This window comes from Haliotis asinina, chromosome 14 (assembly GCF_037392515.1).
Source record: "Haliotis asinina isolate JCU_RB_2024 chromosome 14, JCU_Hal_asi_v2, whole genome shotgun sequence".
NCBI classification, from domain to species: Eukaryota; Metazoa; Mollusca; class Gastropoda; order Lepetellida; family Haliotidae; genus Haliotis; species Haliotis asinina.
Window position 1 is genome coordinate 24575899 of NC_090293.1, and position 27816 is coordinate 24603714.

Consider the following 27816-nt stretch of genomic DNA (forward strand, 5'->3'; position numbering starts at 1 on the left):
TAATGATGGTGGTATGTAATAATCGTGTCAAGACCAGACAAACCAGTGACTGAAATTATGAGCATCAACCTCTATGACTGGGATATGACCCATTCATGTGCAAGTCAGAGAGTGAGTGAGCTTAGTTTTAAGCCACACTCAGCAATATTCCAGCTATATGACGGCGGTCTGTAAATAATAAAGTCTGGATCCAGTGATCAACAGCATGAGCATTGAACTGTGCAATGGGGAACCGATGACATGTGTCAACTAAGTCAGCGAACCTGACCACCCGATTCCGTTAATTTGCCTCTTACAACAAGCATAGTTGCCTTTTATGGCAAGCATGGGTTGCTGAAGGCCTATTCTACCCCTAGCAAGCTTGATCACCTAATCCTCAGAATCACCTCTTACAACAGGGTAGCTGAAGACCAATTCTAACCCAGATCTTCATAGGCTACATTCAAATAAGAAGATCAATCAGCAAAGCATTTCTTTCTAAAGTCAAGCTTTGGACAAACTAACAGATAAAATTATGTATACTTTACAAAGCATGATATATTGTTATCATAGTACAGTGAAGTGTATATAGGGCAATAGGGTTCACACAGAAATTCTGTCTATTATTATTACATAACTTGATTAATCTATCAAACTATAGTTGCAATTTGTGAAGGTCTCTGACCTAACAATGATCACACCTGGGTGAGTGAGTTTTTCACTTTTAATAATATTCCAATAATGTCACAGAGGAGGGACACCAGAAATGGGCTTCGCATGTTGTACCCATGATGGGAACCGAGGGTTCAGTAGCCTTCAGCCTGATGAATGTGCTGTATGTATTTTAGGGGCCCTTCATAGTTTATGGCATGGGAGTTCTTGGTGATGATTTTAAGTCAAGATCACCCATTTTGTTCTGCCACTCCCCCTCCAACCCCCTGCCCAACAACACACCCATTGTTCAAATGTACTAGAAGGGTGTCATTGATTTTATACATGACACTGGGGGTGGGTGGGGGGTCAGTTACTTTATACCTACATGTCAGGAGGATCTTACTCATTTCACATGCTTTTTGGTATAAAAGTCATCATCGGAATCCCCCCTCCCCTTGCCAAAAATTTTGTACCATGACCACTGCCTTCACCAGGGTTTAGTGAGATAACATTTCATAAATACAAACAATACCTTTTAAAGATAAAATCCGAATAACGCCCAGAAGTCTTGTAGAAGAAATCCTTCCTCACAAACAGTCATAAAATAATTGAGGAACACATCTCCCAAATTTCACAACCAAGTGCAGAGCGTCACATCCCGTTTCCGATGCGTCGCCAATGTACTTCAGTCATCGCCATAAGCCGCCAGTGCCCGTTTCCTGCGGTAATCACGCCGAAGCGTCTTGTGCCCACCATGTTCCGTGTTGCGACGTCAATGTCCATTGGTGTTGTGGCTATTGTTGGGGAACGTGCGTATCGAAACTCCTCACAGTGCCGTATTTACACCTTGCTTGTAAATATTCTACTGGGAAACGGTATCATCGATGTTAGGAGTTTTTGATTTTGGGGGTATTTTTTCATATTATTTATGCATTTAGGATAGGATTTAGGATATTCATACAGCGCACATATCCACACACTAGCGCATGCTCATGGCGCTAGTATTGTTTTCTTTCGATCACTGGATGTCAGTCTCAAAAGCACATCGTATTGACAATCTCAACTCCCTTGGGAGTATACAACTGTTGCAGCCACTAGGCGCACCGAGCCATCGTGGCTTTCTCATAATAACGAGGTACCCTTTAACAGCTGGGTCGTCTGGGACACACAGTAACCGTAATGTGTCCACGTTCACTGCACGTTGGTGTACCCGCAACTAGGTGTATGCACATATTTATGAGGCCACCGCCTGGTCATATATACACCAACGGATTCGTGGGTTCTTACAAGTGCACAGGGTTGTGTACTGTGCACTAGAGCATGTGACAACACTGAAGAGTCTGCACACAAAGTTGACTCCTAAGTTTTCACACCCGGTCACAGGTGGGCTCGATCCCGGCACTTAAGCCTCCCTGGATCACTTAGTCAGCTCGCCCACCGTTAATGGTAGTGTTAAAAACATATTCTCTATTTACACACAGTTCTCGCCTTGTATATTGGGTGGGTGTGGACATGGCGGTGCAGGGATGTGTGAGCTTGTGCGCGTGCGTGCGTACGTACGTACGTGCGTGTTTGTATTCATATGAAACACGCATCTCCACCCCTCAGCATTGTGTTAAAGGAGTGTCATCTGTGTACATCTCGTATGACCAACAGATGCAGTGTATCATGGATGAATTTCCCGTCGCCTTGTTTATTTATGGACACAATGTGTGAAGTCACCTTCTGTTACCCTCAGCCGTCATATCCTTAGTATATTGCTATAAGTGGCGTAACAATCTTGGTCAGTGAGTTTATTAGTTTCTGATTATTGTCTCTAATATATCGTTACTTCCACAGAAAAAAAGCAAAATTACGATAGCCATTGTACTGACGTAAGTATGAGTTCATTAAACACGAAATGCTTTCAAAACAGATGCACAGCAACGTCGAATCGTTTTGGACACGTTGGATGATTCATCTCAGTTAGGGTATCTTTGATCTTTACGAACACGCTTTGCGGATCTCGCATGAATCATATCCAACACACCATCTCGAGAGGACGCAGTGTCGCCCAGGAAAGCGAGAAATCGGTGACTTGATCTCGTCAAAACAAACGACGTTATAGTATGCTACTCGTTTTTACCCTTTGTATTATGTTGTTGATCGCTGGATTGTCTGGTCTAGACGCGATTATTTACAGACCACCGCCCTATTGCTGGAATATTGCTGAGTGCGGCTTAAAACTAAACTCACTCACTCACCCACTCACTCTTTCAATGACTCGGCGTGTTTCGGGGCATCAAGGGGAGACAATACAGACATGTCGGCTCGGAATCCGTAGGTGCGGTGGGGTGGGTGGCCCTGTGGTTAAAGCGTCCGTGCTTAGTGGATATTGATGGAATATTGCTAGAAGCGGCGTAAAACCACACTCATTCACTCACTCACTCAATCGGAGTCCGAATGGTTTGTTTGAATAGGGTATATAACGTTATACTGCTGCATTATAGCCATGTGTGTGTGTGTGTGTGTCTGTGTGTGTGTGTGTGTGTGTGTGTGTGTGTGTGTGTGTGTGTGTGTGTGTGTGTGTGTGTGTGTGTGTGTATTATTATATGCTGGGACTCGTACACACAAACGGACAAGTCCACATTCACTCGTGCACAAAGGAACACATGCAAGCGCACGTGGTTATACAGATTTAATATTCTCAAGCCCAGCTTTAAAACCTATTTTATCTCGTCAGTCAAGAAAGAAAAGTGATCATTTTGTGATCAAACAAACAACAGACAACACGTTGATCCTCTTAGATCTCGTTGATTTTTTTACGTTTTATGTTTCTATGTACTCAACAGTGGATGAAATACATGTAGTCACGTCGCTGATCGTTGTGCTAGATTATGTCCCATGGGCGTGCCAGGATCCTATATCCATGAGTTATGTAGGTTTTTGTGGGTTACTCGTGTGTTTTACCAATGCAATGAACGTCTGCAACCTGCAGCATCAGGGTATGAGGACTAGTAGAATGGGGCCGGGTACACATGTATTCGTTTGCTGTGTTACGCCACACTCAGCAATATTCCAGCTATATGGCGGCGGTCTGTAAATAATCAAGTCTGGACTAGACAATCCAGTGAACAACAGCATGAGTAGCGATCTGCGCAACTGGGAACCGATGACATGTGTCAACCAAGTCAGCGAACCCAATTCCGTTAGTCGCCTCTTACGACAAGCATGCACAGGTCGGTGAAGTCTAATCCTTTCTGCCCAGAAGTGTCTCATGCATGCTGTGATTTGTTGATTTTAGATGGCTGCACTCAACAATATTCCATATGACGGCGGTCTAAAAATTATCTGAACCAGAAAATCAAATGTCATCATGAATATCGATGTTCGCAATATGAAAATGATGACATCTTTACCGCCGTGTTCGATTCTCTTGTCCACCGTGGTTTACTGAAAAGAGCTATCCGCACCATGTTGGGTTTGTGGGTAACTGAATGGGAAATACATTCACTGCCTTTGTTTTGCTGGGTCTCGAGCTGAGCCGAGTGGTCATCACTCAGTCCCGTTACAGTCGCCAGTTGAGCCATGTGAGTGACGGTGATTGAGTTTGGTTTTTCACCCCGTTTTAGCCATTGTCCAGCAATGGCAAGACAGAGGACAGCTTGACAACTTGTGGCTATTTGGGGAATGGAACCCGTGACCTCGGCGTGACTAGCACACGCTGTAACCACTAGGCTACCACACCGCCCCTATTCTAGTACACGCGTTGTCATGTTGTTCTCAGTATGTGAGTATGTTTGGGTGTAACGTGAAATGTTCAATGTCATCAAATATTTTTCAATACCCATTTGTCGTGGGTTCCAGCATTTATCCGCGACATGATAAAACAGTTTGTTACTCAACCACAGACATCCCAAGAGGATTTAGGTACGCTTCGGTGACTATTGAAGCAATTCAGATCGGAATAGTTGCCTAGTACTATCATCTGCTGTCACTTCCACAGTCTGAATGTATTACATATAGTTATGATTTCATCATAGATATTTGTATGTACTACTCCCATTTGACACCGACCTAGAGCGTTTGTGTTCCGTGTTTCGCGATTATTTTATAACCACGTAAAATCGAAGGCTCTCCTCCGAATCACAACGTGAAAGATAGTGTAAATACACTTGTCAACTATTCAAAATATATTTTGCTTATCGGGGTTCTGTTTATCTCAAACAAATTAACAAATATCTATACTGAATCCTTAATTACAACGCAAAACAAATGTGACATGGCGGCACATGGTAACACGTCAAACACGTATGGTTATATATGGTGTTCAGTATATGTACGATTTCGCAGTAAAATGCATCCTTTTGATATATTCATATCTTTTATGTGTCATTTCAAAGGCAAATAAGGTCTATTTCCGGCACATAACTTTGAAACATCTTTTTATGATATTTTATAATGAAAGTCAGGCAGGTGCGGAACAGGTGCTATTTGCTCTTCAGGAAATGTCTGAATAACTTAAACGTTTGTGTCATGTGCGAATACAACTAACATTTGTACCTTATGCAAATACATAAAAGTTTTGTGCCTTGTGTTTACATCAAACGTTTGCACCATGTGTGGATACATCTAACATTTGCACCTTGTACACACAAAGTTGTAAGTAATGCGTACACATAAACAAAATGTGTCTTGTGCGAACACATCAAAAACGTAGTGCAGGTGCCTACTACCTCTAGGGTCATATAAACAAATTCGGTCTGCTTTTTTCACCGGTTTGTGCAAATCGTGTGATAAAGCTGATAACCCATGGCTCTGTGAGGTAGGTTATACAGCCAGATGTCCACATCAATTGTGACGTCACTAGATCTGATGTCTGTATGACGTCAACAACTTGAACAAGATCACACGTTCCCCTATTTCTATTAACTCGTGTGGAACGTTATAATAAAGCTACAATAAAATATATATAATAAAGCTGCAATTGGTTTATAAACAGAGAATACTAAACTATGCCCCGTGTAATACCATATTTATGAAACGAGTGAATGGTTTGGTATCTAAAGAGCGAAAGCGAGTTAAATGCCGATACCACTCACGTGTTTCAAAAATATGGTGTTACACGTGACATAGTTTAGTGTTTTATTTATTACTCATCCAACATTATCAAAATAATATCGTGCAAAGTACTTCTTTCCTAAGAATTCAAAGAGTCCACGTGGTAACACTCAGCTTTCTTCGAGTCAAGCAAGCTCTAATACTATTGTGACAGAGGTATTAGCATTGCCACGTCATAACTGTAAAACACTTTGACGTCATACATACGGCATCATGCAATGTTATTACACAATGTGCCATAACTTTGTAAATTAATAAACAGTGATATCTTCGTCGGGTGAGTAATAAACATATGTATTATATATAATTATGCCGAGGTGTTTTATTTTGTAGGTATTGTTGCTACCTCATTTTCGAGTTACAATTAGAGGTCAGCTTGGCCTTGGGGTCAGCTCCCTGGGGTGCGGGGGTGTCATATAAGCCTGGCCTCGGTCTGGTGCTCTCACTTTTCAAAATTGCTTTTTGCTCCCACCCAAATCCACTTTTAAGCCAAAACCTTTTTTCTTTCTCCATAGACATGAAAATGGGGTTTCCCCTTTTTATTCATTTTATTGTATTTATGCTTTTGGTTATTGGCATGTTGTGATCCCATAGTAATATACATGTAACCCTGTATGTAAAGCAAAACAGCCTTTATTATTTGATTTGCATTAATTCCCATTTATGCATGCATTTTTCATACTTCATTTGTGCATGATGTAAGCATATATTATGCAAGTTGCAACATTAATATATAGTCTGGTTCATAATTATTGAGAATTTTTCTTCTTACTTTGAGCTATCCTAACACCTCAACTGATTCACTGATACTTAAAACTAAGTAATGGTATAAGGGAGGTAACTCATCTTGGCCTACTGAGTATAGTACAGTTAGAGTTACCTCCCCTGAATTTGTAGCAGACGTCATTTTCCTCAGCACTGTCAACAATGTCTGCTGAAGATAAAAGAAGGTTGATTTTTGAGTTGTGTAATCAAGGAATTGATGATGTAAATACATTGGCAGAGAGAACAGGAACTCCTCTTTCTACTGTGTATAGGATTAGGAAGAATTTTAAAGAGAGAAAGGATTTTGGGCACCAGAAAGGAGCAGGGAGACCCAGAAAATTGGACTTCTCAGATCGCGTCCAGCTGGGAATTTTAGCGTCTAAAAAGCAAAGGGCAAGCATCTCCAACATCAGGTAATTCCTTCTCCTCTCATGAAACAAGAACATAAAGACAGGCGTGTTGAGTGGTGTTTGGCACATGAAAACTTTGACTGGGAAAATGTGATTTTTACTGATGAAAGCTCAATATGGGTATATCCCAATAATGTGAAAATATGGACAAAGTCTGCGTCAGCACCGTTGTATCGACGACCTAAATACAGCCCAAAGTTTCATGTATGGGGAGGGATATCCTTATTAGGAACGACCCCGCTGTGTGTGTTTGAGGGAAATCTGACAAGTCAACGCTACACTAACATATTAGATCATTTTCTCCTTCCAAGTGCACGTGTGTTTTATGGAAATGACTGGATTTTGCAGCAAGATAATGATCCTAAACACACCGCAAAACATGCCAAGCAGTGGTTTCAGGAGAAAAATGTGACTGCTTTACCATTTCCTGCATATAGTCCTGACTTAAATCCCATTGAGAACATTTGGGGGATGATGAAGGAATGTGTGAATCAAAAGGGGTTGACAAAAATTGAAGACATGAAGAGAGAAGTGGTCCGATACTGGGACAGCATAACTCACGAGACACTAACCTCTCTGATAGGAAGTATGCCTACCCGTCTTAGACTGTGCCGTGAAGCTCAAGGAGACTTGATAAAATATTAAATTGTTACCTACACAACATGAAAAGGTCAGTTCACTTTCACAATACATTCAATTTTATCTGATTTGTTCTCGTTTAATGATATGAAATGCTTTAGCAATTCTCAATAATTTTGAACCATACTGTATATCGTTTATGACCACACCCCTTCAAGCTTGCAGTCTCTTTTTTTCTTGTTTGTATATACTTCCCACTTCTTGGAGGAAGGGGTGTGGTCACTGTTTATTTCTTCTGGAACTAAACCCTTAAACTTTTCATTTGTATTGTCTCTTGCAACGAGTTTATAATAAAACTTTATATAAAGTTTTATTTATTTTAATCTGAAATATTACAACGAAAACACTATGTACAAATTAGGTGCTGAAAGCATTTGGAGTTATGTCTTTCTGAGTCGAGATTTATAAAGGGACGTTACTCTCGTTGCTTTGTAACGCGGAAGTAAAGAAATTGTTCAACCGAAATTTGCGGAGGGCGGTATATTTGTCGTATGGTAAAACAGTATTACACAGTCATGTCACGTCAACGCTGTTCCTTGTTTAACACTGTCTTGTATCACGATGGTCAACAATGATTTCTGTTTCGAATGAAAATTATAGTGTCTACATTTCTTCGTAGACCGAATCGTAGATTATCTTCACAGCACCATATTCGATGTTTTTCACGGATGCCTATATTTGATAGAAAGTTTCATGGAATGTGTTTATGAAATCATGCTACTTACATCAATTATTAGTTTTGCTGTGATTCCATATGTTACTTGTAAAAACAAACTGTCTGAATGTCAAAGTTATGTAAAGGCTTAAAATTAAAGCCTGTGATAAAGTGCTGTCATAAACAGAAAAAGCAACAGTTTTTTTGCTGCTGCTTTGTATCCCTAGACTTTTGACAAGTGCAAATAGAATATGTCAAAATAACCCACTTGGGCCTGAATGGGCATTCAGTGGGGTGTGTGACGGGATATCCAGAAAGGAATGCTTACCCCTAAAATCACACTAGACTTGGAAAAATACGACCAGCTGCTGAAAACAATAGGTCAGATTATAGATGGCAATAAGGTCATTCAGCCAATTATGATGACAGATCGTCGACTCACCTGGCATGAAATGCACATGCTGCCGACAGACAAAAGGAGTCATCTAAAAAATATGTTATGCCTTTCCATGTGTCGAGTATGTCTCGTCTGTTGATTAACATCTTACATGCCTTTTTTTCATAAACTTATGTTGAGATGTGTAAAAGTGTATGATACCCATAGAAAAGATTATTTCAGCCATCTTATTAAATGTGTGAATGTATATAACCATAGGTGACATGACCACCCGAAGATCGACAGGACTCAATATTATTTGTAAATTTTTATGACATGAAGTTTGCTTTGCTAATTTAATTTCCTGAGTGCTCGAGATTATATATCTCAGCTGATATCTCTATCCCAGAGCCCAACCGCAAGCACCATCCATGACACACCGTTTGAGACGACCCATCCTACCTGTTTCCTTTTATAGTGATAGTGAGACTTGTTGGTGGCTACATCCTTAATAGAGTATTAAACATATTTCTTTTTACACTAGCTATCATTTATAATAAAACAAAGGTTAATTTTAGAATGGGCAGTTAAAAAGTGACATTTATAATACAATATCATTGCACACTAATTTGAATAAAGTCATGGTCTGTTCCAAATAAGTGTCTTTGGACATGGAAAACAACCTGCATTGCTCATTTCTCCACTGATCTCTGTTCAGTAAAGTCTTTTTGCTGTGTTCCCTATCTCCCTACCACTCAGATTGTAGTTAGGCTGTTTGTTTAACAGATATTTTACTCTTTCACATATTAATTACATAAACTGTAGATATTAATGTGAAAAAAACCTATTATTTTTATATATCTGACAGTACTGTAATAGATGTTTTCTCACCAACATTAAATCATAAAGTTTGCAGATCTCTTCAGCTACAAATCAGAGATATAAGAGATCACATGTAAGAAATGGAAATAATGTTCCCAGTTTGTTGTAGATGGTAACCATGGGAATGTAGACGAGGAACTGCCAATCAATCACAATGGTGAACACACCCATACCTCACAGCCTCAAGTCAGAGGCCAAGAAGGCGGCCAAAATCCTGCGAGAGTTCACCATGCCAAGCGCTAGAGCTGGCCCTGACAAACTTATACCTGGTATGTGGAGTAGACCTATGATAGTTGTAAGTGCCATACATTAACATTAAGTTACGACTATCTTAGCCCTAAAGGAGCTTTGAAAATCTAGGCCATGGTGGGGAAATTTTTCATTTCCAAAATGTAATCACTTAAGTTTTGCACATACTTACTAGGTGTTGCAATACTATTTTTGACACTTTTCAACAAGAGCATGACTGCTGACTTCTTGGTACCTAAGGTCTTAAGAATGATTAGGAGATGAAGCTTGTTTCACCGTAGTGGTCAACATCTTAGACCATCAAAACTTTGGACTTTCAGGTTAAGCTGACATGTCATGCTCAAAATTTGCTCAAAGAAATTGAATCTAACTTTCAGTACGGCCGCCACAGCGTCAGTTCATCAGTATTACTCAGTGGCTACGGTCTCACCAACGTTTGTTATGAATACTTTCACACTGTGTTGTTTGCAGCTGGTATTCTAGCGAAGGCCAAGGGTCTTGCCATATTGACCGTGGTGAAAGCGGGCTTCCTGGTTACGGCACGAGGAGGCAGTGGGATTGTCATCGCCAAGCTTGATGATGCTGATGAGGACTCGCGCACCTGTGGTGAGTTTAGGTTTAATATCAGTACGTCTGTGATAGGTTGAAGTACAAGTCAGTACACCTGTGGTAGTTGGAGGTACAATGTCAGTACACCTGTGGTAGGTGGAGGTACAATGTCAGTACACCTGTGGTAGGTTGAGATACAATGTCAGTACACCTGTTGTAGGCTGAGGTACAATATAAGTACACCAGTGATAGGTAGAAGTACAATGTCAATACACTGGTGGTAGGCTAAGGCAACAAGACCTCACTTTTAGTCCTTCTCTTGTATTACCTTTAAGACATGTTTGTCAGCTACATCTCTGAAAAAGTAAATATGAACATTTGTAACTGTACCCCAAAAATGATGGTGGATGATATCCTTCATTTTCACATCCTGTAATTTTCTTCAGTCTGTTTAAAGATACTATCTTCGGTGCAGAAAAGGAATTATAATAAAGAGTTGGAAATCCATGACACTTGGATTTGACATCCTCGATAATCTATGATGATTGTATTACCTCCCTTTGCTGGTTCTGCATTCTCACAGTAGCCAATCAGCTAAGGCACCTTTACAGCCAAGCTTACCACTATCAGTGTCAACAAAGATAGCCATGAAGGTTTGTTTGCAGTGCGACTCAGATTTTGGGAGAAATCATACAGACAATTTAAAACTATGTTTAAAACGAGATTCTTCAAAGGCATTTAGAAGTTGGTGAGGTGATACAAGACAATTCTTATGGATAGCAACTTGTTGATTTATTTTTCACAACATTTCTAGTCTTGTTCTTAGTGAAAAATAAATCAAGAAGTTGTAATTAATAAGATTTTTCTTGTATATATATATATTTAAAACTAAATTAAAAAAAAAAATAGACCTTCTTCTACCTCTTTCAGAGTACCTCTGCATCATTTGTGTTGCCAAGTTTAATCGGTTAGATAAATTAAAAAGCAAAAGTGAATTGTGATTGGCACGCTCATCTTCCCAGAGTAGACACCATATTTGATACAAAGCAAGCCAAGGGAGGTAATAAAATCACCGTAGATGCATCCAGGGTATAGTGGAGATTTATTGCAATGTATACCCTGGACATTATCACGGAAGGGATGTGTGTGTACATAGAGATAAAGTTGTGGTTGATGTGTGGTATACGGCAGTTAACACTGACGTGACCGAAGATGACAAATGGTTATCAACATTTTGAGGGAGTGTTATAACACTTATTAAGTTAAAAGACTGGTGCTAATTCTTGCTAAAATGCTAAAAGCAGTGACTCTTTCAGTGCATTCATGTTTGGTTTTCTAGGTTGGTCTGCTCCCAGTGCAATAGGAATAGCTGGTCTCGGAGGAGGATTTGAGATTGGAGCTGAGGTAGGTGGGGAAATACATCCAATTTTATCACTTTGATGAATAGGATCACCAAACACAATGCTGTCTACCTAGGACCTGTAGTTAGGAAGCTAGAACCAGCAAGATGGTTGACTTTCTTTGATCTGCTAGAGAATTACCTTCTTTTGTCTTTGGTTTCTGGATGCATACAGGACATAAGGCAGCATGGAGTGATCCCACAGGAGGTTATGAGTGTAACCTCTGTGAACATGGTTTCCGATCTCTGTTGTGAATGTTTGTGGTTCACATTTTTTACAAAATCCAAAACTATGAACATTTGTAATAGGTGATTCTGTTGCGGCAAGTTGCCCTGTGGCAGTAAGGTTCAAGGTTTGATATTCCTGAATGGTTTCAGTAGCAGACTTTGCACTGTGTATTGTTTTCAGTGGATGTTGACTTATTGCCTGAAACCGGAACCTTTAACACCTTTCTTTTAGGTTCTATAATAGTTCCAGTCTTGATTTTTGCAGAAAAGAAACATAATTCAACATTCACCAAATAAATACAGTTTATTAATCAATGCAAATATACTGAACCAAACTTAACAAAAATGTATACCAGACTTCCTCTCACACACTCACTCCTATTACAAAACCTGTTTTTCTACACATTTTTAGCTAACTGTACTATGGGACCTGGACATGCCTGCTGATGTTGGGGTGTATATCACATGGAGTGTGGAGTCTCATATAGAAGGTTAATCACGTTGGTCATATGGATAAGGCATCAGACTGGTATAAATGTCTTTGGTTCAAATCCCATCATTTGAATCAGAGACCTTATATGTGCTCTGTGTACACAACATTGTGTCTATATGTCTATCTGTTTATTTGTTGTAAGTACCTTTCATCCAACAGGTGACAGACTTTGTCATTATTTTGAACAAGAAGTCTGCTGTGGAAGCCTTCTCCAAGGGAGGTAACCTGACTCTGGGTGGTAACTTCACAATCGCTGCGGGGCCCTTGGGGCGTAACATCGAGGGAGATGTGTCACTGAGGAGTCCAGCAGCTATGTACACCTACTCCAAGACCAAGGGAATATTTGCCGGCATATCTATAGAGGGCAGCGGACTCATTGAACGCAAAGATGCCAACAGGAAGTAAGCATCTAGTTACCATAGGTTTGTCTATTACTGGTGTCTTGCCCAACACATCTGGTTTTTGATATATGTTTGAATTGATGGCATTAGTACTTCATGTTTGTAAGGTTTCAGAGACACTGGTCAAAACAGGTACCCAGTGTTTTCTGACGTGTTTCTTTGGGTTAAAATCACCAGTCCCCCATACATGATATTTGTCTCTCTACAAGGATTCTGTAACAAAACAGGTCCTCCCTACCCAAAACATATCAAAAGTCACACACACGCATGAACACATGCACACGCACACACGCGCTCGCGCACGCACGCACACAGTTATATTTACAAGCCAGAACCATTCTTCTTTGCTGGTACTTCTGGTTACTTTTGTTCCAACTGATTGTGATATTCTCCAAATCCTGCTGTAATATAAATGTACGCTCTGAGAGAAGTTTAATTTGCCATAATTTTTAAAACTGTTTTATTCCAATTTATTGTGTACAAAGGTTTTATGGACAAGACATCCGAGCCTACCAGATATTGGGAGGGGATGTGGATCCACCGGAGGGGTGTGATGCCCTGTATGAGGTTATTCGGAGACATCGCGAGGAAGCCATGAAGGCAGCAATGCAGATGGCAAAGGAACAAGCATGGAAACACAGGCACACAATCAAAGACGTAGTTGTAGCAGGCGTCTCAAGCAAGCTCAGCGTGAGTGTTGTGTTTTCATACACACTTTGAAAGTGGGGAGTAGGTGGGGTAGCCGGATGGTTCAAAAGCGCTTTCTTGTCACACCAAAGGCTGGGTTCAATTCCCCACATGGGTACAGTGTGTGAGCCCATTTGTAGTGTTCTCTCCCATGATATCGCTGGATACTGTTAATAGTGGCGTTAATCTAAACTCACTCACTCACTACTTTGAATGTACTGTGATAAGTAGCATCCAGGCTTGTGTTCAGTAGAATGTATATTTTATAGAGAATGTTGAACATACCGCCACAATTGTCTGTAAGTATTCAGAGTGAAAAAACTAGCAGTCTTTGACAATGGTGATGTGTTTACATTACATAAGCAGCCAAATGTCTTCCTACTTTGACAGCAAAGATTATCGTAGTCAGTCTCAATGTACCTCAACCACATTTTCACTCAGCCCAGCCCTTTGTACAGTGCTAAAGCTCTAACTGAATCAAGTCTAGATTTCTTCAATTTCAAGATCTTACAGGGGCTCATTTAAATTTATATGGAATGATTTGATGCCATCAAAATTATATATATTGAGCGTTAGTCGAGGATTATTGTTCCACTACGAGTTTGATGGGAAAGAGTTGATTTGATAATGATAACTGTAGTGTTATTCCTAAGTATGCCATGGAAAGATTCCAAATTATTTCACAGGGGACAAGTTGATATTGAGGTTCCTGTAATATCCCATGAAACTGGTTCCTCAATACGAGGGTTGTGTGTTGATAAAGACTGTATCGATGCATCCAACTATCAATGGTTGTTTCGAGTCTCTGATAGCAATTGATAAAGGGTAGAAATGAAAAACTATTGATGCATTGATAATGTTTGTGACTATCAATAGTTTAGTAATTGACTTCTGTTGGTAAATGTGCAGTACAAAATACAGGAAGTACCAGATTCAGTCACTTTGATTTAGAGTTATCTGCCCCTGTTACCTCTTAAACAAACAAACCCATGAAGGTCCAGGGTAGAATAGGCCTTCAGCAATCCATGCTTGCCATAAAAGGCGAGTCTGCTTGTAAGAGGCAGCTAATGGGAACAAGTGGTCAGGCTCGCTGACCTGGTAAACTCCTGTTATCAGTTCTCAGTTGCACGTATCGGTGCTCATGCTGTTGATCACTGAATTGTCTGGTCCAGACTTGATTATTTGCAGACCGCTGTCATATAGCTGGAATATTGCTGAATGTGGCATAAAACTAAACTCACTCACTTAAACAAACATGGCAAGGTTGGAAATTGTGAATAGGTTTATGGTTTAACTGTTTGCTTGATCAGGGTTTCAAGTTTCTTGTCAGCTGGTAAAAGAGATTTCAACTATTTATATTTTATATATATTACACATTCCTTCTGGAAATTACTTCAAATGAGAATTCTAGGATAAATTAGCTGTTTCAATGGTACTTCAGTAGTTAGTCACTATAGTTTGTTATAATAGACTATTGAAATTGTTTCCACCTCAGTAGTCACCCCAAGTGTTCACAATGCCTGACTTGATTCATTGTCTTCATACGTTGACAGCCTGGAGTATTGTTCACCTTTTCAACCACTTTCCTATCTCGGTATTGCAGCCATGTTATATAACCGTGGTATGCTCTCAGTATACCATAGGCTTATTTCACATTGGATGAGGAGATGCTAAAGCAATCTCTACAGTCTCTTCTAATACTGATGACTCATGCCAAATCTAAGATTTTGAAACTTAACATTTGGGATTAGGATTGTGAAAAGAGGGGAGGTGTACACAATAGTTTTGTCAGAAGTACCCAGCTATTGTGGAAGGTGTACAATGCCCCTGGATCAGCAATGTAACTCTAACTCTGGTCCTGCTTTGATGTTTAACCTCCATGTGACCCCATTGTCATGAGTTCACCGTGTTTATATCCAATCTGAAACTTACTGATCTATGAAATAGAACCTTATGAACATGATTCCAGGACTTGTGTCCCTAAGAAAGATCTTTTAGTACTCAGATTCTTGTTATTCAATAAAATGTCATTTTTTTCATTGCTGAGCCATGACTGCTTTTATTAGGACATATGGGTGGTGGGTTAGCTTGGTTCTTGCTCATCATACCAAAGGCCCAGTATCAATTCCCTACATGGGGACAATGTGTGAAGCCCATTTCTGGTGTCCCTCACCGTGATATTGCTAAAAGCAGCATAAAACTAAACTCACTCCCTCATTTATTATTGAATAACCCTTTATTAATCAGGCATCTTTGGGTGGTGGGGTAACCTAGGATAAAAGTATCCTCTCTTCCTTACATGTATGAAACCCATTTGCAGTGTTCCCATAGCTCGAATAATGCTAAAAGTAGAGTAAAACTCACTCACTCACTCACTCACCCAACCACCCAATCAGTCACTAACTCACTCACTCACTCACTCACTCACTCACTCACACTGTATGTCACCATATGTGAGTAAGCAGGGTACCCAGTGGTATTGTGTTTTGATGATGTTCTATGTCTGAACTCAGGCTTTCCGCTCAGGAGATAAAGAGAAGGGGGAATCGAAGGATGTCAAGTCGTCACGTGACAAATCATCATCACATGACTGGGCTTTCGAGTCTGCAAGGGAAGCTGCATCATCTGAGAAATTTTCCCGCACCTATTCCATGAAAACTGTCACAACTAAAACCACTAACGTTGTACGAACAACTTCTTCTGCATCAGGTGAGATATTTTATGTTATTGGAGGTGTATTATGCTTATTTCCACATATGCACCCCTCAGGCATTTTCTATATTAACAGACCTTGGGTATTGTTGTGATTTCCAACTCTGAACTTGTTCTCACACTAACTTTGATAAATAATGCATATCATGTTGTATTTTGAATGTAGCCAAGCCACAACTCCGACACTCGCCACCCAGCCTGAGCATCAAACAAAGTGCAGGAAAACCACAGAAAGCAGACGCGGTTGTCAAGTGGGACAACCTTGTTGCTGTTGCCGAGCATCCATTCCGAGGTCAGCAGTCATGTGACCTCTCATTCAAACCAGGTAGGTCACTCTACTTCACAACTCGTAGAAACTAATGTCATGCAGCCACTGTTATCACTGATCAAATCAGAGACCTCTATTCTCAGATATTTCCTCAGTGAGTGAGTGACTGAGTGAGTTTGGTTTTACGCCGCTTTTAGCAATATTCCAGCGATATCACAGCAGGGGACACCAGAAAATGGGCCTCACACATTGTACCCATTTGGGGAATCGAACCCGGGTCTTCGGCATGACAAGCGAACACTTTAACCACTACCGGCCCTGTCAGTCAGTAATCAGTGGTGTTTATAGAACAGCAGCGATGTAAATTCTTGTATTCTTTGAGATGTTGAGTGAGTTGATTTTTAATCTACACTCATCAATATTCCAGCTATGTGGCAGAAAGCTGTAAATTATCAAGTCCAGTGATCAGCAGCATGAGCACCGATCTCCACAATTTAGAACTGATAACATGTGTCAACCAAGTCAGCAAGCCTGACCACCCAATCCCATTAGTTGCCTCTTGCAACCAACGAGGCTTTTTGTGTTCAGCATGGGTTGCTGAAGGCATATTCTAACCTGGATCCTTTAGTCTCTGAGCTAGTGACTCCATGTCTCCGTAGTCTCCCAAAGGTTAGCACCCTTCATGGCCCTACAGATCCCCTAAAATCGTTCGGCCGACTCACATTTGATTAGATGTTCATAGGTCACACAAAGGTTACCTGACATGACCTGCTAGGGTTTGTTAGACTCAGTGTAGGAGTGTAACAAATAATACTGAGACTAAGTTCACTTAGACTGCAATATTTAAAACTTGGCATAGTATAAGATGGGAATGCTTTCTTGTATTTCTTGTAAATATGATACTGGAGAACAGTTGTTTAATTTTATACAAAATGAGCTGATGAACAGAGTGATGCTGAACTTTCTCTGAGTAGTATAGTAACCAAGCGGGTCAGACATCTTTATTTGGATTGATGTATCAGACAGATTTTCACAGCTGTTTTAGACTAGTTTTTTAAAGGAAAAAAACACAGATTGTTTCTGGTCCCATTCAATGTTTATCCCTATGGAACAAGTGCCAGCTGTTCTTATGTTCATTTCAGGGGATAAAATCGAGGTTTTGACGAGGACAGACTCACAGTTTGATTGGTGGGAGGGAAGTCTGCATGACAAGGTGGGCATCTTCCCTGCTAACTTTGTCCGAGTTTTGTAGGAGGCACTGTTCAGAGCCCAGCTGATGGACATTTATTCTGCACATGGCTGTCTGTACACAGATTCTGATCCAGGAAATGAAGAGGAGAGAAGATGCTCACTTTTCATGAGTCACTGTGTACACAAATGATTTGATTGGTTGACATATTGGGTGTCATGGGGTGAAATGGAGGTGTTCTCACCTGGCTTCTACCCCTGCAACAGTTGTTGACGATTGCACAAGAGTGCAACTGTTCCTGAGATATTTATTATAAGTCATTGTTTAATGTTCAATGTTTAATGTTTTTGTACATTTGCTTATCAAAACTGTGATGATGATGATGATGATGATGATGATGATGATGATGATGTTGATATTATCGCATTTACCATTGGTTACATTTTCACCCAAATGAAATCAGAATATTTACACATGTGAATGTTTTATTTTCTGTGTAATCAGTAATCATTTTGACATATTCATGAAACGATAGTATTGCAAAATGTATATTCTACTCCTGAAGCAATCCTATTTTGTCTTTTTGAAAGTCTGTATTGGGATGAAGTGCATACACCATACAACTGCACTGTGTACAGTGTATTCCAAGGTTCTGTAAAGTCTGACATGTTTTTATTTGATAATTTGTTATTTGATAGTGAGATATAATTAGCGTTAGAGGATTTGGACCTGATTTACCTGATTTAATACAGTCTCCAAATAAATATGGTCAAGATACTAGCAATCACGGCATGTGTAGTACGTGCCCTCTTAACACAGCTGGGCTTTTATCTATAAAAAATATGCTAACTATACACAAGGAAGTATTGTGTATGTCCCCTCTGCCATGTGACTGAGATTGGTTGGTATATATATCACAGTTGTGATAGACTAGTTCATCTGAACGTCTGGAGAATAATCGTTTTTTTGTGATCTGCTAAAAGTAATGCCAAGAAGTAGCTACAGAATATTTGTACAAGACAATGTATTTGTCTGCGAGCATGCCATATTCAGTGTTTGCTTTTCACAGCAGATGACAGGTATGATAAGGACAACTTTATGATAGAACAATGTCTTTATTCAGGTGAGACAATACAGATTTTTATATTCCTGTCAAGGAGGAATCTGTATCAAAATGTTGCATTACCTGAAAAAAGAAGTTTATTCAAAAAGTTTGTTTTTATCTAACTCTCCAACTTCCAGAAATGCCAATCAAAGAAACCAATGACTGATTATTCAAATTTGTTCAACATGAGGCAAAATATTTTTTAAGTATGTATAATAATGTATTATTTTACTCAGGACAAAAATACCTGAATATTTAACAATGCATTACATTTTTATTGATAACAACATTTAATCATGTTCTTCCATCTTCTAAAGACTGTCAAAGACTTCAGGATATTCAATGATTTCTAAAATTTGTTTTTTGGAATGAAAGTTTGCAAACATTATGTCAATGTCAAGCAACCGTTTCACTGTTTTCTGCAGTGCTGGATGGTATGGTGTTTTCAGGTATATGTGTATTCTTATGAGCCTATTATCAACTTTTCGTTTAATGTTTTATTGTTGTGTACATTTCAAAGGTCAAGGTCAACATTAATGGTATGTCTTCACCATGTGTTCAATCAAAGGTGTCATGTGAATATGATTGTTTTATCATTATTTGTTAATTTATTGTTTGCTGCAAAATTGTTCCATTTGTCAAACAAGAGTGATCAGGGTACACCCTATTGTCAAAGGTTCCACAATTAGTTGGTCAGAGTTGCCTCCCCTGACCATGTTTAGCTAGCCTGGTGGCTTGAATCTCACATTCATCATTCCCTTCTCCAGGGCCCCATTTCAGAAAGCCATCGTAGCACTAAGGTGATTGTAACTCCCATTCTTTTACTTAGACTTTCAAATGTCATAGCGCTATGGTCGCTTTTTTAAACAGGCCCCTGGCCGTTTAGCACTCTGAGATGAAGTAGATTCACTGTATGTCAGAGTGTGGAATGTTGGTGCTTACTTGCAAACAAGGATGTGTTGGTGGTGGACTGCAATGAGCAATCCCATTTGGTTTGTGAAAATTAGAGCAGATGTACGCTAGTGCACATGCAGTGCGCGAAGATGAAATTGCGCAGGAGTTTGCTGAGACAGTCCACACCCTTAACTCAGTGCATGACGCTTGATTATGGGCAACCTGGGGCCACTTGCTCCCAATGGCAGGCACCAGTGGACGGCACTCATACATGCCAATATAGATATGTGAAAGTAAGAGCACATGTAGGCTAGTGCACATGCAGTGCATGCTGATGAAAATACATAGGAGTTTACTGAGAGAGGCCACACCCTTAACCCATCACAAGATGCTTGATCGTGGACAACCTGGGGCCACTTCGCTCCCAATGGCAAGCACCAGCGGATCAATGGCTAACTCAGAAGGCATGAAGACATGGCACTTGTTGCTACCCTGCCTGGCGCTTGACATGAGAGTATTTAGAGAGGACTAGCATATCCTTGTTACACTGTGGCATTGTATTTAGTGGACTGAACACAAATTCAAGAAGCTATGTCAGTGAAATATTCTTGAGCACATGCAACCTTACCTTCACCTTGTCTTTCAACATGGCAGCGGTTGCTGGGTTTCACATAACAAACACACTACTGCTGCCTATATCACAACTGGTGTTTTATAAAAAAATTTGCAGAATGTTACAAAAATTGTAAAACAAAACATCTCAAAGCAGTATTTAATCATTGGCCATCACTGTCAAAACTCCGAACCCCCGAAAATGTCATCTAATTGGATAAGATCCACACAAAATTGTTATATTTTGATTTGGTACCATTTTAACCTTATCATCTTACCCTCATGCACTCAACTGTGGGTCAAATTATCATGCACTTTATATTTTTAGATACACTCTTACCGGCAAATGCATTTTGCACCTATTTGCATTCCTAATGGCAATGTTATATCTTTTATCAAATATTGTTCACAATATATGATAATACACTTGAAAGGATACTGATATCGTCTTGTTTGTTTGTGTGTTTTTTTCTTGTTTTGGCCCTGAGTTTACATATATGGAGGGATGGGAGCCTATACTCAGATCGTTTTTTGTTTTAGAGGTACTTGTTTGAGACATCTTTTAACACATTCACCTTATGCTAAACTGACTCTATTTTAAGTCTCAAGTTGTCACTAGTAATGCATTTCTCTTATGCTAAACTGACACTGTTTTATGTCTCAAGTGAGTGAGTTAAGTTTTACGCTGCCCTCAATAATATTCCAGCTGTATGGCGGTGGTCTGTAAATAATCGAGTCTGGACCAGAAAATCCAGTGATCAACAAGGTGAACTTTGCAACTGTGCAACTGGGAACCAATGACTTGATGTTGTACTGGCTAAGATATCCTAAAAACGCTTGGATATTTACTTTTTTGCACATGTAATTTATGCTTATTTTGGCAACACCAATACTCTTCATAGAAACATTAATACACATTATGTATATCTGCTTTTACTTATTCCATTTTAAAAGACTGTCAAAGTCTGATTAAATCCTTACATCATTGTATATCCATTGAGTAGATTGATGGTCATGCTTTTCATCACTGGATTGTCTGGTCCAGACGCCATTACTTACAGGCTGGAATTTTGCTGAGTGCATCCTCAAACAAGCAAACCAAACAACCAAACGACCAAATTCACAGAAAATGTGTGAGGCCAATGTAATTGTGTGAAGCCAATGTTTGGTTTCCTTGCTGGAATCAGGGATAAAAAAAACCCAAAACATCTCCCTATAGTCTCAGTGCTGGAATTTTGCTGAAGGACATTGAACAACCAAACTGACTGACACTGGTTTGTTTTGTTTGGTGTTCAAGGCTACATTCAGCAATATTCCAGCAATGTGGCGGCAATCCAGTCTGGACCAGACAATCCAGTAATGAACATCATGAGCATTGATCTGCACAATGGGATATGATGACACAGACACTGAATCCATATTAGAGCTGGGACGAGACACCATGTCACGATACCATAAATATCGCGATATTTTACGTGCGATACTACCATGATACATTTTTTAAGAATGACAGTATTACAATTTAAAATAATTAATTTCACGGTATTTGTGTATTACATTTAACAACACTATGGTCATGAACAAACAAGTAACCCTACGATACAACATACGTCATATTTCGGATTTCACTTTCTCAGTAAAGTCCAAATTCTAGTACTTTTTTGTCCGGGATTCGGACCCGCATCATCAGAGTCAGGCACCTAATCGCCAGCACACAAAGTCCGCCGCCTAGTTTCATTTGACCACTTTCTAAAAGGCATCGTGTAATCATAACCCTACGATACTTGCGTATGTTTCTCTGAGTAAGTACTTTTGCATAATATGTCTTGAATAAAAAGTCGTGTATCATTTTGTATCGATACGCCAGCTGACGATACGATACCTGTATCAAACCTACATGTATCACGATGTATCGGTGTATCGGTGACTCATCCTATCTCTAATCCATAATCACTCCCTGTTAAACACAAAAAATGAAAGCACTCCCCAGATATGTCGTCCTGTAAAGCCACATGGAATATACATTATGAAATTACTAAGTTACTAATATCATGACTTAGCTGATTGGTTTACGAACGTGGATATTTGTTATTTATTGATGTGCATGCTCTTTAGAAGTTTTTCGTTCAAATTCTTCTCATATTAATCAGGGCTCAGGAAGCTCAAAATGGACACGGGCCATCACCACCTTAAAGTGATATAATGAAACGCGAAGCTCAGCCCAGTTTCGTGGATATGTGCGCTAAATGAATATCCTATGGTAATAAATAAAATAATGTATAAGTGACTAATAAATCGAGCTGATCATATATGAATTGTATACTTGCCCCGGAACATGCATTTCATAATCGGCCTATGAGCGAGGTGCACGTGCGGAGGGCGTACCTATTTGACGTGCATCACAGAAAGGGCGGCTCACGTGGAGTTCTCAAGGTAAGCAATGAGTTTCTGACGCTCATAATAACACAGGTGTTGAAACATTTTAATGGTTGAGTTCTTTGAATGTTGATTTTGGTATAAATAGGTTAGACTACTTGAAACCCTATACAGAAGTGTGGATAATGATTGGAAATATAGCATTTCGTCCGACTGAACTAACACTCATCCATGGGATTCATTCCCGGGCTCCGCCAATGACCCCAACACACGCACGCACGCACGCACGCACGCACGCACACACACACGGAGTAGAACAGCCTTCTTTCAGCAACCCATGCTTGCCGTGAAAGGGGACTCTGCTTGTGGTAAGAGGCAACTTACGGAATCGGCTGGTCAGGCTCGCTGACTTTGTTGACAAAAGTCACCGGTTCCCATGCGTATTGATCACTCAAGCTGTTGATCACTTGATTTTCTGGTCCTGACTGGATTATTTACAGACCGCCGCCATATAGCAGGAATATTGCTGAGTGCGTCGTAAAACTAAACTCACTCGCTCTTATTGGTGTGAGACTAAACAAAACTAGCACTTCTTTCAAGTGTTTATTCGCAAATCACATCCGACAGAGACACAAGAACACATATGAATAAAACCGACAAGCCAGTGAACAGCATTATGGAAATGGCGGAAGCGTTTTTCACTGAATTCTAATAATCCGACTATTACACATTTCATAATTTTAAAAAGCTCGCATAACATACATAGCTGCCTAGTATTTTTGAAAATGATTAAGTGGGCTTGTTTTCTAAAATTTCAGACATGGTAGGCGTCGTGTTTTGCAAATATATTTCTTACTCGTTTCATTGAACCAGATTGATTTTAAACACAAAATAGTCATAGAAAACCTTCACATACTGTTGCAGGAATGGGTGATGATTGAATGAACATAATCCAATGAAACAACAGTTTCAGTTCTGGGGGTGGTGGGGTAGCCTAGTGGTTACAGTGTTTGTCACGTGCATATGTCCCGTGTTCGATTCCCCAAATGGTCACAATCTGTGAAGCCCATTCTCGCGTCCCCCGCCGTGATAATCCTGAATTAGATTTTCATTCAGTTTTCACCACTTCGAGGCATTTTGTTGTTTATAAAGCGTCACTGCACACTATGAACAGATATGGGGGGCAATGCGTAGCCTAGCGGTTAAAGCATCCACTTGTCATGCCAGGACCGCGGACCAGGGTTCGTCTTCCCAAATAGTAACAATGCGTGAAGCCCCATTCTGGTGTCCCCCGCCGTGATACTGCGGCGTAAAACTAAACTCACTCGCTTTCAGTTCAGAATTGCATGGCGAGAACGTTGTGTACTCTTTTTTGCCGCTTGGCCTAGTATGATATACAAATATGTAATTTCCAGTTAAGCAGAGAACCTTGAATTACGTTCTCGTCAAACTTAAGCGACCAGGTTTTGCAGTGGACCCACCACCTGTGGTCGTGGTTGTGTTTAACTCGTCGGTTACAACTGTTACAGGTTCGTGTTCCGAAGAGATTATTGCCCCATGGGTACGCCTTATTCTGTATCAAGGACGATGGGATAGCTAAGTGGTTTCGTTTTCACATGTGGTTGCTATGTGTTTAGAATATTTATGATGTCCCCTTCCGTGATATAACTATCAACTTACAAGTCTATGTCTGGGTTTATCGTCTGATGCTGAAAAAAACATCACTTTCTGTGGAATTATGAACACTGACGTATGATGGTGTGAGAATTGTACTTTTGTGATACAGAGTTGCGTCCCTTGGAAACACCAGGAACCTATGTGAGGTTCGAATTCCGGTTCGCCTCGATGGTTCGATTCTCGTAAGCACCATTCTCGTGCTTGTGGTTAATGTCTGAAACATGCTGGCGTCAGGTATGTTTACCCACATAGGCCTGGTAAAACTGTTCAAAGCGCTAAGACACTTTTGTTATACAGACATGGTTTAAATTTACTGACACTAGGGGCGTGGATTTACGCGTAAAGCGTTTCCTATCAGCTTCTGTAATCGGAAGATGTTCACATACTGATAGATGACCAAAGCACGGGATCGTCTGTTTGTTTGAATAGCCGATGACACGGGAAAATGAAGTTCAGTAGCCAGTTGTCTCCGAACACTCCACGTATACGCTCCTGATTGGTCCGAAAGTCTGTCACGTCGATATCATTGGCATGTTCAAATGTCGTCTGCGACGTTAATAAAATACTGAAGGAATCCACGAGATGGGTGCCAGAGAGAACCACGAAATAAGTCAGCGACCATCCCAGAAAAGTCAAGAAACTAATCAAATAATGCTGATATCCCAGTAAAGCACGCACCAGTGAGACGGGAGGAACAAGGTCAATGTAGGCTATATTTGGAAGGACTTCCATATATGCGTAAGGCGCCATGTGCATAAAAGCATAAAAGCAGCCGAAAAAAGTCCAGAAAAGAAATACAATAAAATGTCTCTGATTGTTGATACCGACACAAGATCCTGCAAAGAAACAGTGATGATCTCTCTTCAGGACACATCTGTTACAAAGCACGCAGTGGTGGCATCGAGGCGGCCTAGGACGCCTACAGACGACACACGGTGACCAGGACCAATAGTCATAGGACTGACGATCACAGTGACCATTTTTATCCGGCAATGAGGTGGCTACAAACATGCGGTACACCTTTTTTCTTTTGGTGGCCCCGCCCGATTTAGTCATATTGGAGTTAATGTCTTCTTCACTCCCACGAAGGTCTGTGATATGTTGGTCGTCTCCCTGCTTCCCTGGTCCTGTTCCGGTTTTACTCTCAGGCTTGGTACCATGAAGGAATGGGTTGTAGTGTGAATCCACATATCTTATACAGAACCAGTTTATCATCATTTCAAACGAAATAACACATGCCAAAATTTGATTCAGTATCAAATACACGACATCACATTCGCTGTAGAGGAATGGCAACGCTTCAGTTACCCCCCAGTAAAACACACCAGAGAAGACGATAAAGAACACGAAAGGCGCGATCGTGTTAATAAACACATGGAATGACAATCTGGATAGTTTGGACGATATATATCCAGAATTTCCTTTCGATTCGTGACTCTTCTTACACTTTTCTCTCGCTTCCATTTTTCTGTGGTCTGCCGTGGCCGTCTGCCTGTTGACGTCTGCTCGGCGGTCTGTGGCGGGATCATACAGGTCGCCTTGACTATGGGCGTTACCTAACTTCCGAATCCGGCAGTTGATCACCCCCAGTGAGCCAGGCAGTTACACAACATGGCTGCACAGCTGAATACCCTGTTGATCAACCAAAGAAGTGCTGTGATTAATCCCCACATACAACTTAATGCCATATTGTTCTCTCGAATAACCACACGTGATGCCAATATGACCTTGAGGGTGTAAGTGGACTGCAGTCATTACACAATGTAGTGTGGCAAACTCGGCGACATTGTTGCTACCGTCACATCTGTTCCATATTTTACAGGCAACGTGGGATCTTATGTGTATGACCAGTGAAGGTTTACCCGGGGTAGAATAGGCCTTCAGCAACCCATGCTTGCTATAAAAGGCGACTATGCTTGTCGTAAGAGGCGACTAACGGGACTGGGTGGTCAGGCTCGCTGACTTGGTTGACACATGTCATCTGTTCCCAGTTGCGCAGATCCATGCTCATGCCGTTGATGACTGGATTGTCTGACCCAGACTCAATTATCTACAGACCGCCGCCATATAGCTGGAATATTGCTGAGTGCGGCGTAAAACTCACTCACTCCATGGACTGCGGCGGTAAGCACATTGGCACCCCAACAACCATGGTGTCGATGTACAAAGCGATCATAGCTAGAAGTTCATCCCTGACCCACATGGGTATAATCTCTGAAGTCCAGATCTGGTGTCACCCGCCGTGATAATGCTGAAATATTGTTAAAGGCGGCGAGAAAATCTCACCCACTCACTCACTCCATAACCGTGACATAGACTTAGAATGTCGTAGTGCTATGGTCTCAAAGTACATCCAGTGCAAATACTCAATTTCAGAAATCATAAGTTACGCCTAGGGTGGTGGGGAGGTTTCCATCTCCGGAAATCGGCGACAGGCCTTGTCGGAAACACAAACTGAACATACTGTGTAAGCAGTTCTAAACGTCATGTACAGTTACTCTACGTGTAATGGCGCTATTCCTAATATATTACAGAAATCTGATAAAATGTTTACCAGTCTAAAACTATCCATTACCGATGTAACACCTCCAAAATGTTTGTTCACTGTTTCTATGAGAACCGGTGTGTAACGTGACACAAACAAATCATACTGTCTGTCAACGGTCCGTCTTAAAATCAAGTAAGTGTACTTCAGCATGGTTAGACGGAAATCAATGGATACAGGTAGTCAAGCGTGTTCACTCGCCATTTTCAAAATTTGCTCATGAAAATGAATTATAGAATGTTTCGAAAGTAACACTGTTTGTGAATGCACTCTCATATTGCCACTTGCAGTGTAAAACAAAACATGCGCTGAATCCTTTTAAATGTCAGGGGACTACTTGTAATTTCATGTTTTCCCTGATATGTTTCCTTCAATATATCAAGCTTAAAGTTATTAATGCATGAATTACGGAATTAGACTTAAGTGTTATACTGAAGCGATTATAGAACAGGCAAGAGCTCATTCTCCAAATCCCATTCGCTTCATTGATAAACGGGGATAAACCGCTTATATAAGTTTGACCGCTGTTAATATAGGCGGACAATGGGGCCCCCAAGTATACTGGACAGTTAAATAACAGTCACTTACCTAGAGCTGGATGTTGGCATGTTGCTAGAATGTTCTGGGAGCTGTAAGTATGTAAGTGATCAGAATGGCAGGGTTGTCGAATGGCAGTAGTTAGACGTAATGCGGTAATGAGCAGTGCACGAGGTCGTTGCGGGCCCCCTGTCGTTGAGTACGTGCATGTCGCGATCACACATGTCTGACTGAAGTGCGTCTGTAACTCAATACGACATCACTGACACTACAACGTTGGTCGTTATTTATACAGTCGAACACTGAGTAGTACCATTCGGAAAAGGGGCGGTGAGGTAGCCTAGTGGTTAAAGCGTTCGCTCGTCACACCGAAGACTCGGGTTCGATTCCCCACATGGGTACAATGTGTGAAGCCTATTTCTGGTGTCCCACGCC

At 40.6% G+C, this 27816-nt stretch overlaps 2 protein-coding genes across 3 annotated transcripts; one reads left to right on the forward strand and one right to left on the reverse strand.

The window, feature by feature from the left end:
* The first annotated feature begins 7973 nt into the window (after window positions 1-7973).
* LOC137261729 (SH3 domain-containing YSC84-like protein 1) lies at window positions 7974-20688 on the forward strand. Of its 2 annotated transcripts, XM_067799514.1 has the most exons (9): window positions 7974-8041; window positions 9570-9729; window positions 10181-10315; window positions 11598-11662; window positions 12538-12779; window positions 13265-13469; window positions 15980-16175; window positions 16345-16503; window positions 17589-20688. In XM_067799514.1, exons 2-9 carry the CDS (start codon window positions 9615-9617, stop codon window positions 17696-17698), a joined length of 1227 nt encoding a protein of 408 aa, XP_067655615.1. In that variant the 5' UTR covers window positions 7974-8041; window positions 9570-9614; the 3' UTR covers window positions 17699-20688. The 2 variants fall into 2 exon arrangements, with proteins under 2 accessions (XP_067655615.1, XP_067655614.1); XM_067799513.1 differs by lacking the exon at window positions 7974-8041 and having other exon boundaries at window positions 9541-9729.
* A 3989-nt stretch (window positions 20689-24677) lies between these two features.
* Window positions 24678-27452, reverse strand: LOC137260725 (putative ZDHHC-type palmitoyltransferase 8). The gene is made up of 2 exons (XM_067798308.1): window positions 27433-27452; window positions 24678-25842 (listed from the first exon to the last, which is right to left on the reverse strand). Exons 1-2 carry the CDS (start codon window positions 27450-27452, stop codon window positions 24678-24680), a joined length of 1185 nt encoding a protein of 394 aa, XP_067654409.1.
* Window positions 27453-27816: the final 364 nt, after the last annotated feature.